The sequence below is a fragment of the Trichosurus vulpecula genome, chromosome 8 (assembly GCF_011100635.1).
Source record: "Trichosurus vulpecula isolate mTriVul1 chromosome 8, mTriVul1.pri, whole genome shotgun sequence".
Classification (NCBI taxonomy): domain Eukaryota; kingdom Metazoa; phylum Chordata; class Mammalia; order Diprotodontia; family Phalangeridae; genus Trichosurus; species Trichosurus vulpecula.
Genome location: NC_050580.1, coordinates 234,633,436 through 234,646,026, shown reverse-complemented (window position 1 = coordinate 234,646,026; position 12,591 = coordinate 234,633,436). Strand labels below are relative to the sequence as shown.

At 39.3% G+C, this 12,591-nt stretch overlaps 1 protein-coding gene across 2 annotated transcripts in view; it reads left to right on the top strand.

Moving 5' to 3' along the window:
* ALKBH1 (alkB homolog 1, histone H2A dioxygenase) overlaps positions 1 to 12,161 on the top strand; it is a 46,727-nt gene extending 34,566 nt beyond the window's left edge. For both annotated transcript variants that reach the window (XM_036735014.1, XM_036735015.1), the window contains exons 4-6: positions 3,011 to 3,101; positions 9,711 to 9,904; positions 10,925 to 12,161. In XM_036735014.1, the coding sequence (XP_036590909.1) occupies positions 3,011 to 3,101; positions 9,711 to 9,904; positions 10,925 to 11,339 (700 nt within the window). In that variant the 3' untranslated portion in view covers positions 11,340 to 12,161. The remainder of the gene's footprint in view (positions 1 to 3,010; positions 3,102 to 9,710; positions 9,905 to 10,924) is intronic.
* Positions 12,162 to 12,591: the final 430 nt, after the last annotated feature.

Here is a 12,591-nt window from a genome sequence, read left to right as displayed (position 1 = left end):
GTCACTAGCTTCCACTTGCTCCAATCTAATTTCTAAGGTAGTGTTTTCTTCAGTGGTCTTTTGGACCTCCTTTTCCATTTGGGTAATTCTGCCTTTCAAGGCATTCTTCTCCTCATTGGCTTTTTGGAGCTCTTTTGCCATTTGAGTTAGTCTGTTTTTTAAGGTGTTGTTTTCTTCAGTATATTTTTGGGTCTCCTTTAGCAAGTCATTGACTTGTTTTTCATGATTTTCTCACATCCTTCTCATTTCTCTTCCCAATTTTTCCTCTACTTCTCTCACTTGCTTTTCCAAATCCTTTTTGAGCTCTTCCATGGCCTGGGACCAGGTCATGTTTTTCTTGGAGGCTTTTGTTGTAGGCTCTTTGACTTCGTTGACTTCTTCTGGCTGTATGTTTTGGTCTTCTTTGTCACCAAAGAAAGATTCCAAAGTCTGAGACTGAATCTGTGTGCGTTTTCGCTGCCTGGCCATATTCCCAGCCAACTAACTTGACCCTTGAGTTTTTCAGTGGGGTATGACTGCTTGTAGAGTTAAGAGAACTATGTTCCAAGCTTGGGGGGATGCGCCAGCTCTGCCACACCAGCACTCCTCCTTCCCCAAGAACCCCCAACCCGGACTGGACTTAGATCTTCAGCAGGCTGTGCACTCCTGCTCTGATCCGCCACTTAATTCCTCCCACCAGGTGGGCCTGGCACCTGAAGCAACTGCAGCTGTAGTTGTGTAGCTGCCCCACCTCTGCTGCCCCGGGGTCAGTGGCCAAACCTCGAACTCCTTTTTTCACTCTGTCCCCAGCAGCTTTTCCCACTAACCTTCTCTGTTGTCTTTGGTGTTTGTGGGTTGAGAAGTCTGGTAACTGCTGCAGCTCACTGATTCAGGGTGCTAGGGCCCACTCCACCCAGCTCCTGGTCTGGTTGGTCCGCCCCACCCACGCTGGGCTCTGTTCCGCTCTGCTCTGCTCCACTCCCAGCTCTGTGTGGGATAGATCTCACCCAGAGACCATCCAGGCCATCCTGGGCTGGAGCCCTGCTTCCCTCTGCTATTTTGTGGGTTCTGCAGTTCTAGAATTGGTTCAGAGCCATTTTTTTATAGGTTTTTGGAGGGACTTGGTGGGGAGCTCACGCTAGTCCCTGCTTTCCAGCCACCATCTTGGCTCCACCCTCCCACCCCCAGGTTGAGCTCTTTTAACAAAGGAATTTAAAGCAAAAACTTGATATCAGAAATGGCAAGAGCCAATTTCAGCTGTTCCACTGGCTGTCATTGTCACATTAGTCATATGGTTTTATATCTGCTTGTTTCCCCTTCTGCTACTATGGGTAACAATACTTACCACTAAACAATATGTATGGGCACTGAGATCCAGGGAGCTGCACAACGTTACTTTTTTTTATTAGTTTATTTATTTTTAGTTTTCAACGTTCACTTCCATAAGTTTTAAATTTTCTCTCTCTCCCCAAGATGGCCAGCAATCTGATATAGGCTCTACATATTCATTCCTATTAAATATATTTTCACATTATTCATGTTTTATAGAAGAATTATAACAAATGGGAGAAACCATGAGAAAGAAAAAAAAAAGAAAATAGTCTGCTTTGCTGTGCATTCAGACTCCATAGTTCTTTCTCTGGATGTGGATGGCATTTTCTATCATGAGTTCTTTAAAATTGTTTTAGGTCTTTGCAAATTGTTTTAGGTCCTTGCATTGCTGCTAAGTCTATCAGGATTAGTCATCGTACACTGCAGCTGTTACTGTGTACAATGTTCTCCTGGTTCTGCTCACTTCATTCAGCATCAGTTCATATAAGTTTTTCCAGGTTTTCCTGAAGTCCTCCTGATCATCATTTCTCATAGCACAGTAGTATTCCATTACATTCATATACTACAACTTATTCAGCCATTCCCCAATTGATGGCCATCCCCTCAATTTACAGTTCTTGGCCACCACAAAGAGAGCTGCTATAAATACATTTGCATGTGTGGGTCCTTTTCCCACTTTCTATGTTCTCTTTGAGATACAGTCCTAAAAGCACTATTGCTGGGTCAAGGATATGCACATTTTTATAGCCCTTTGGGCATAGTTCCAAATTGCTCTCTAGAATGGTTGGATCAGCTCACAACTCTACCAACAATGAATTAGTGTTACAGCTTTCCCATGTCTTCTCCAACATTTGTCATTTTCCTGTTTAGTCATGTTAGCCAATCTGATAGGTGTGATATGGTACCTCAGAGTTGTTTTGATTTGCATTTCTCTAATCAATAGTGATTCAGAGCATTTTGTTCATATGACTACAGAAAGCTTTAATTTCTTCCTCTGAAAACTTCCTTTTCATATCCTTTGGCCATTTATCAATTGGGGAATGACTTGTATTCTTGTAAATTTGACTCATTTCTCCTTATATTTTAGAAATGAGTGGGGCAGCTAGATGGTGCAGTGAGTAGAGTACCAGCCCTGGACTCAGGAGGACCTAAGTTCAAGTCTGGTCTCAGATCCTTGACACACTTAATAGCTGTGTGACCTTGGGCAAATCATTTAACCTCAATTGCCCTGCCTTCCCCCCTCCAAAAAAAAAAAACAAAAACAAAGAAATGAGGCCTTTATCACTAGTACTCGTAAAAATTCTTTACCACTGTTCTGCTTCCCTCCTAATCTTGGTTGCATTGGCTTTGGTTGTGCAAAAACTTTTCAATTTAATGTAATCAGAATTATCCATTTTGCATTTCATAATGTTCTCTATTGCTCGTTTGGTCATAAATTCCTCTTTTCACCGTAAATCTGACAGATAAACTATTCCTTGCTCCCCTAATTTGTTTATAGTATCAGCCTTTATATCTAAATTGTGTACCCATTTGGACTTTATTTTGGTATACGGTGTCAGATGTTGGTCTGTGCCTGGTTTCTGCAATACTGTTTTCCGGTTTTTGTCAAATAGTGAGCTCTCATCCCAGAAGCTGGGAAAGTGTTACTGTTGTTGCAACTTGAATTTAATAAACTCTTTTTGGTCACCAATCTTTTTAGAAATAAAGACCTGAACAAAAAAAGACCTCGAAGTTTGCTAGAAAAACTACGTTGGGTGACCCTGGGCTACCATTACAACTGGGACAATAAGGTATTAAAATTATTTTATTTTTTGCCCATTCTGTTTTTTTCTAGTTTCATGCTTCTCTGACTTAAGTGATTGAATCTCCTTAGTAGACCTGAGTTATCAGATTCGATGGTGGATCTTTTTCATTTAATTTCTTGTAATATCTCTCTTAAAGTTCTTCAAGGAGAAGCGAATAATGTATCAGGAGAAAGTAGTTATCCTTCTCTTATAGCTTGTCTTTTTCAGAAGTTTTCAGAGCTTTCTTGTTATAAATCTGTGTCATGAATTTTACTTCTCTACTTTTTCAAGAGCAGTGTTTTATCAAATAATTATTAAGTGCTTGCTATATGCAATGCAATTTTTAAAAACCACTTCTTGTCCTCAGGGAGTTTATAATCTAATAGGAAAAATAAACCATGTACACAGATAATTGTGATATGAGGTAGAATGTGATAAGGATTGAAACATTCTAGACAAAGTAATATAAGAAATTTGAGGTAGGAAAGATCATTTCCAGCTGTGAAAATCAGGAAAACTTCATGAAGGGGTTAGCATTTGAGCATGGTCTTGAAAGAAGAGGAGCCTCAACAGACAGATCTGGAGAAAATGCATTTCATGTATGGGGATAGCTGCATGAATTCATTCATGAAGGAGAGGGAAAGATTACAAGTAGGAAATAACTGATAGTCCAGTTCAACAAGAATGTAGAGTACATGGAAGGGATTAAAGTTTAGTACAGCTAGAAAGAGGAGTCACAGTTGAATTGTGGAGGTCCTTAAATGCCATGCTAAGAAGTTTGTACTTGATTTTGTAGGGGAGAATCACTGAAAGTTATTGAATAGGGGACTGATATAGTCAGACCTTTGGACCTTTTGGCAGCTAAGTGAAGGATGGGTTGGAGAAAAAGAAAAACCAATGATGAATCTACTGCAATGGTACTGGTGAGAGGTGATAGGAATTTGAGTGAAGATGGTGTCAATGTATTTGAAGAGGAGGGAATACATGTAAGAGATGTTATGGATTTAGAATTGATAGGACTTGGCAACTGATTAGATGTGAAATCATGAGAGAGGGGACAGTCAAAGGCAACTGAGATATCAAGCCTAAGTAACCAGAGAAATAATGGTATCACCAACAGAAATAGGAAATTTGAGAGACATAGTGGGCATAGGTGGAAAATTATGAGTTTAGTTTTAAATATGTTCAGTTTGACATATCAGTAGGATATCCAAAAAGAAGATCCAGCTTGTAATTGGAAATATGATGCAAGGGAGAAATCTGAGCTCTATGTGCAGATTTGGAGGTCATCTGGATAGAAATGATAGTTGAACCCACACAAGTGGATAAGATTGCAAGAGATTGAATATAGAAGGAGAAGAGTAATAAGGATAGATCCTTTGGAGACGTCTTTACTTAAGAATTTGGAAAAAGAAGAGAAACCACTAAAAGGAATGATCAGAAATGGAAAAAAGCATTAGGGAATACAAGAGAGATCACCAAAGACAGACTTACTCTTAGTGAAATAGGAGATAAGATCATCTTTGAGGGATGTAGTATTAGAATTGGACTTTGAGGAAAGAGGATAAGGTTTGGAACAGTGGTTGTTGGGTTATCATCATTATCATTTAGTATTTATTGAACATTGGCAATTTGTATTAATGACTGTGCCACCTACCATGAGGCTGTGCAGTTGAAGCCTGTGCCAAGACCAAAGGCTGGCCTTGAGCCTTCTAGGCATTTAGCTTCATCAGTAGACATTTGCTATTCACAGATAACCTCTCTGGCCTCATTCCCCAATTGTAGTATACTCCCACTTTCTATTCTCTACATCCCAATGATGCTGAACCCTTCCCCTCAGTATCACTATTCAGATTTACTTGCCCCTTCCGCTGTAGTCTTTGGAATTTTTACTCTATAATTAATAAATTCCTTTTATTTTAAACCATTTCCTCTCTTGTTCCATCCATCTGTTGGCACTCACAGTGACCTGAGTCTCTCCAGATGACACTTCATCCCTAGACATCCTTTCTAGTGCTGGCTAGACTCTCTTCCACACCCCTTGACCCACTGGTCCCCATGGATTAGAATGATTTAGAATTCTCCCAAGTTAGAAAAAGTTAAAATACTCCTTGCTTCCTATTTTCACTTCTGTACTCTCTTTTTGTCACCATCAATCAGCAATCTCTCCTCCTTTGAGGATCACACAATATTAATTTATCATACAGTCCAAATCCTGGTGACCATTATATCCAGCCCCCAGGACATTTTCCCTCCTTTCTCAAAGAGTTCATTGCTTCACTCATAGTCCCTTTCTCCACCCCCAGCCATTGCTCTTATACTAGCGACTTCCAACATACATGCTTATGTACTCTGAAATATCCCAACTTTCCAGTTACTTAATCTGCTCAATGAACATCACAGGTTGTAAAATGGATCATTTTGATTACATGAAATTAAAAAAATACTTTTGCACAAATAAAACTAATGCAGTCAAAATTGGGAGGAAAACAGAAAACTGGGGAAAAAATTTACAGCAGATTTCTCTGATAAAGGCCTCATTTCTCAAATATATAGGGAACTGAGCCAAATTTATAAAAATAAGAGCCATTCCTCAGTTGATAAATGGCCAAAGAATATGAAGAGGCAATCTTTAGAAGAAATCAAAGCTATCAATAGGCAAATGAAAAAATGCTCTAAATCACTTTTGATTAGAGAAATGCAAATTAAAACAACTTTAAGATACCACCTCACACCTATCAGGTGGCTAACATGACAGAGAAGGAAAATGAAAATGCTGGAGGGGATATGGAAAAATCTAGAAACTAATACACTGTTGATAGAATTGTGAACTAGTCCAACCTTCTGAAGGACCATTAGGAACTATGCCCAAAGGGCTAGAAAGCTGTGTATACCCTTTGACCCAGAAATACCACTAATAGGTCTGTATCCCAAAGAGATCAAAGAAAAGGGAAAAGGACCTACATGTACAAAAATATTTATAGCAGCTCTTTTTGAGATGGCAAAAAGAAATGGAAATTGAGGGGATTCCCATTAATTGGGGAATGTCTGAACAAGTTGTATATGATTGTGATGGGATATAATTGTGCTGAGTAGGATGATTTCAGAAAAACCTGAGAAAATATATATGAACATATACAAAGTGAAGTGGGCATAAATAGGAGAACACTGTGCACCACAACAGCAATATTGCAAAGATAATCAACTGTGAAAGACTAGGCTACTCTGATCTAGACAATGACCCAAAACAATTACAGAGAACCTAGAATGAAAATGCTATCCATCTCCTGAGAGAGAACAGATGAACTCTGAAAGCTGACTGAAGCATACTTCTTAAAAACTTTTTATTGTTTTATTTTTATTGGGTTTTTTTGCTTTTTAAATTGTTTTTTAAAAATTTTTTATTGTTTTCTTTTGTTACATGGCTAATATGGAAATATGTTTTGTGTGAAAAAAAGAGGAAAAATTATTCTTTTTTGGACATACTGAGTTTGAGTTGGCTAAAGGACATGCAGTTTGAAATGTCCAAACAGCAGTTGTTGATGCAGGGCTGTAGCTCAAGAGAGAGACTAGGGCTAAATAGACAGATCTGGAAATCACATTCATAGAGCTAAGCAGTACATTTTTCCATACTCCTCTAATTTACTTATGATATCACCCTTTATTCTAAATCATTTATCCATTTTAAGCTTAATCTTTCCCTCTTCTTCCCACCCCTCTTCTGCTCTTCCCTCTTACTCTCAAGGACAGTACTGTCCTCCCAGACACCCAGAATCCTCAGTGTCATACTCACCTCCCTTATACTCTCCTCACATATCCATTCTGTTGGCAGTCTTGTCATATTGGCCATCACAATATCTCTTGGCTGTGTCCCCTTTTGTACTCACAAAACCTACCCCTGGTGCAGGTCTACATCACCGTATGTCTGAACTACTGCAATAGCCTTTTAATTGTTCCTCCAGACCATCCTCCACACAGTGGATCAAGGGTTTTTTCTAAAGCTTAGGAATTACCACACGACCTCCTTTACCCAAAGTCCAGTGACTCAGTGTTGTCTCTAGGATCAAATTGAAAGTCTCCTGTTGGGCAGTTAAAGTTCTTCTCACCCTAGCACCTTCTTATCTTTCCAATCTCCTCACACATCACCCTGCTCCATGCACTCCATCCCCCATCTCTGTGCCTTTTCATTTACTATTTCCCGTGCCTAGAATGCTCTCCCTCACCATCTCTGATTCTTAGAATCTCTCTTTTCATTCAAGATTAAGCTCTACTACTGCCTTCTGTAGGAGGCCTTTCCTGGTCCCCACAGCAATTAGTGTCTTCCCCTCTAAGGTTACCTTCTGTCTACCCTCTTGTCTCATATGTACTTATTTGTATACATATTGTGTTCGCCATTGGAATGTAATGTTTTTGAAGACAGGAACTGTTTTTACTTTTCCCTTTAATTCCCAGCACATAGGATATGTGCTCGACCCTTACCCTGTGCATAAGGAATTCCTTTCCTATAATTTCCTTCTGTTTGATTACCAGAACAAGTGGCATTCAAAATATCCCTTGTGCCAGTTTCACTTAGCATGGACAAGGTGATAAGAAAGGATGTACCACTGCTGGGAAAGTTCCAGATTAGCAAATAAAAATTTTTTCCAGACACTGGTTTCTTCTCACATATAGGCTTATATTTGAGAAAACCATGTCCTCTGTATCCACCAGCACAGTGCCATTCTGTGTTTGCTGCCAAATAGGAGGTATTCTAAGAACAGACTAAAGGAAGAAAATTGTAGAGTATAGCTGTGGACTCTCCTCTTTCTCCACCAGCCAGTGTTTCTGTGACACTTTTTAGTCTCAGATTCTTTTAGTTAATCCAAATTCCTTTTCCACATTTATCAAATGCTCTGTAGTTTGCTAGGTGCCATTTAGAATACACCATACAGCCCTTATTCGCAGGGATTTTAACTACTTAGAAGATATCACATATTTCATGTTTGGAGGAGGAACTTGGCAATTGCTTTTTAGCTGAAGACCACACTGATCTCTTCCTTGAAATTCTGGAAATTTGTATTCTTAGGAAGTAAGAGGAATTGCCAAGAGACTGAAAGGGAGTGGATGGAGAGGAATGAAAAGAATAAGCCAGCACATTGGTGGAGTTCAAGTTGGGTGAGGAAAAGGACTAACTTGATAGGAGTTACACTAGCAGAGATATCTTAATAGCAAAATCTGCACTATTGAGGAGCTTATTAAGGGGTATATACCGTCTAAATCCCCTTGTGGCCTCACCAAATCCAAAAAAGGGTCAGAGTGGAAAAGCTGATTTTCCTTAGGCAAGAATCTTTCTTCAGTACTATTGTGAGTAAAGAGATAGAGGCATGGCTGAAATGTTTCCCTGTTCTGCAACATCTCAAATCAGAGACTTAAGAAAAGAACTTCAGTCCCATTCATTGTCTCTGCTGGGTAAAAGGGCAGAGTCTGGTTTAATGGAAAAGAGTGCTAGGTGTAGAGCCAAATGCTGTATTCAAGTCCTATCTCTGCTACTTATTAGCAGGGTAACCTTGAACTAATCATCTTACTTGCCCAAGCCTCAGCTTATTCCTCTGTTAAAAAGGATGATAGTAAAGTAAAATAATAATAAAAAGGATAATAATACTGGTATTTTCTATCTCAAAGGATGGTAAGGATCAAATGAGAATGCCTTACAGTGCTATGTAAATGTCGGTCATTATTAGACCAAGTTTGACAAATGGTAGAACATTTTAGAAAAGCATTTTCTTGAGCCACTAGCAAGGTTAAAAGAAAAGATACAAAAACATATTGAAGTCATTTCACCGGCTTTGAGAAACACGTGCCATCAGCTTGGAAAAAATACATTCAGGCCAAAGCTTTTACTTTGTCTAACTGCAAGCAGCCTGGTGACGGACACTTGGGGACTGGTAAAGATCTAAGAGAAAAATGGGCTTCCTAATCATATTTGGAATTGTTTAGGAAAGAGGGGTGAAAGGGAAGGAGTACCGGAACAAGACAGGAGGCTATAGACATACTTAACCAAGGTAGTTTTTAGCCTTATCTCTGTAGGGCAAACTATGATGCTGAAGTTTTCATTAAAACTATAGCGTTGGCCGATTCCTGAATTGTCAAGTCACAGAGGTCTTATGACGAAAGAGGGCATGATGGGGATTTAAATTTTTAAGGAGAAAGGATATGAGGGATTGTTGATGCTGTAAGTGGTGGCCTGTTTAGTGGTATCAATTCAGAGCCAGCTTAGGGGAAGAAAATACTTAAAGGTATCTCCCCCTATAATAATAATCCAGGAGTAAATTGCAAAGTAGACTTTGAGCTATTGCTTGTGACTCTTGCTGCCCAGCCAAATACATTACTGCAGTTACACAGCTTTTTTCACAGGCTAAGAAACTAAAAACTAGCCAACTGTGGTGTTTGAACTGCCTTTATCCCCCTAGGAGCCAGCCACGTTAGAGTACAAACACATTAGCCAGGGAGTGACGTGCAAGAATATTAATACTGGCATAGATTGTTTTACAGTGCTAACTGATAAAATGCAACAGCTTTCTTTTTTTCTAAGTTTTTTTATCTTTTTTTTTTTCCTTCCTTCTATTTCTATCAAAGACATACTCAGCTGATCGCTACACACCTTTCCCCCCAGACCTGGCTTACCTCTCAAAACAAGTGGCTGCTGCATGTGGATTTCAGGACTTCCAAGCTGAGGCTGGAATACTCAATTACTATCGATTAGACTCCACACTGGGGATCCATGTTGACAGATCAGAATTAGATCACACCAAGCCTCTCTTGTCCTTTAGGTAATCAATATGAAGAAGGTGGTTTGTGATTATCCTCTTTGTCTAAAGCTTGTTTAAGCTAAGCATCAAGGTTATTAAATGGTGTTTAATGTTTAACTCCGTAATGATCTTTCCTCTCAAGACCTCTGGAGTTCCAAATGAAATGAGCTTCTTTCAGACTTGTTGGAGAGACCACTGTACAGTTAGTAAGCTCTCTTTAAGCTGCATTAGGACTGATTCTTGTGACTGAGATACAGTGCCAGGGCTCTATAGCATGGCGTAAAACAGAGCCTTCCAACCTCTTAGTGTAAACTGATTGAAAAGTAACAGGCCACTGTCCTTAAAAATTAGGTTTCAGTTTGTGTAAAGTGGTTATTTTTTGCTTACTGTAGGAAGTAAAGAATTTGTGATTTTATTGGTGAGGCTGTTGCTTCAATTGATAGAAACTGCACTGTCTCTGTGAAGATGGTCATCACCCTGTAGCCAGCCTTTCTGAACTTAAATAGGCCAGTCCTCAGAAAACAGAGATTTGTCCAGATTTTTCATGATGTATTAGTGCTGGAACAGAACTTAAAATATAATTGCCTGTCCTTTAAGCCTCACTAATTATTCCTAAAATGAAAAAAAAAGATAAAAATAATAAAATATTAGAATGATCTTTATTTTTATTAAAATACTTAAACATCAATAAAAACATACCAGCTAATAATATAATAATTCAGTCATTTTAAAATTTAGCAATTTAGCAATGTGTTGATTTTTGTTGTGGTGTTGATAGGTTTTGGTGCATCCCAGGGGTTATCAGAGATGCTGGCATATGGCCTATACTGTATACCAAGTTTTGGCCAACCCTAATATGAGGCTTTAAGCCAGTAGGGCAGGATGTTGGCACAGTTCATGGAGTAGTTGGAGGAGGAAAGTGTAGAATTTAAATTAGGGAATGATCCAAATTAAGGTAAATTGCAATAGCATAGCTAATTAGGAATAGCTTTGCCACTAATAGCCAGAATTCATTATTGCTTTTCCTGTACTTTTTTATAGCTTTGGACAGTCTGCCATCTTTCTTCTGGGTGGCCTCAAAAGAGATGAAGTCCCCACAGCCATGTTTATGCATAGTGGAGACATCATGGTGATGTCAGGATTCAGCCGTCTGTTGAACCACGCTGTCCCAAGAGTCCTCCCAAATTTTGATGGGACAAGCCTGCCTCGTTGCCTGGAGGTACCACTCGCAGATGCCTTACCTGCAGATTCAATTGCAGAACCCTGTTCTGTGGAGGACTGGCAGGTGTGTGCCAACTATCTGCAAACAGCTCGGGTTAACATGACTGTACGACAAGTGCTGGCCACTGGCCAAGACTGGGAGGACAAAGAAACTGAGACCACAAGTGAAAGTTCTTACCATCTTGATGATGAAAATAATGAGGCAAAGCGGCCCAGGCTGAACCCTAGCAGTTGAGATTTGGGCAACCCAAACACTTAGGTCCTATAATCAACAGTCACAATTTGTATTGCCATGAGCTTCATCTGGAAGAACTGTGTGAACCTTTGACTAGAAAAAAACAAACAGAGACCAGCACATCATTGATTGCACAAGGCCTGTGAAAACCTTTTGGAAAAAAAATCCTGGTTTATCAGTTTTATGAAGAGCTGACTTGTTCTTATCCCATAAGACTTGACACGATATATACTCCTTACAAGCTCATAAGCTTGAACTCAGCCTAACTTGCCGCAGTTGTCCATGGACGTAGAAAACATTCCAAAAACAGGCTTGCCTTCATGACTTGTCCTCTGCCATTATTTCTGATGATGATAGCACAGATAAATTTCTGTGCCTGTGGGACTTCGAGATGCTGCAGGCTTAGAGGAACATTAATTGTTGGAGAGAGAATCACCCACTCTAACCAGGAACCACTGAGAAAAATATGATCCTGTACCATCCTTCATTTCCCCTTCCATCTCTTCACTCCTGTTCTGGTTTTTCAAAGGAAAACGGTGCACATACCAAGCAGTGAAGCTACGAATCTTATCCTCCAAAAAATGAAATTAATCAGTAGCTATCTTTCTTGCCCAAGAGGTAAATATATTTAATCCAAGTAAAAGAAACAGCAGGTTTTTTAAAAACACATTTTCTTTAGGACTCTAAATTCTTCTCTATCAGACTTTTAAATGCAATTTTAATTGTTAGAGTGAAATTCCAAGTCCCAGGGGTGTTCTGTCACTGTTTTCTCCATAAATAACCTGACTCTGTTTTAAATTAAAGATCACTATCTGTTTTGAAGTTTGTATGTCTGGGATTTTTTTTTTTATATAGCTATTTTTTGTGCTCATGCTGCTAGAGCCCCCTGGCTGCTTCCTTGCAACACCTCCCTGCCTTGTTGCTAGTAGACTGAATTCTCTTTGTGACACTCTCACATGTGCGGGAATATCACTTGATATCCTTCAGTGGCTGGATTCCTGTCTCTTGGGAGATAGCTTCGGAAGGCATTGGGCTTCAATTTTTTACTCCCGCTGATGCAACTCACTATAACCTCAATCAAGTTACTTCATCTTTGTGCCTGCATTTTTTCATTTATAAAAAGGGAGTATTTGCTACCATCCCTGTAAAGGTGTGGTATAGTTAAAAAAATTTTGTTGACTTTTTGCTTTTGTGTTGATGGGTTTTGGTGCATTCCAGGAGTTATCAAAAATGTTGTCATAGGCCAGTTTAT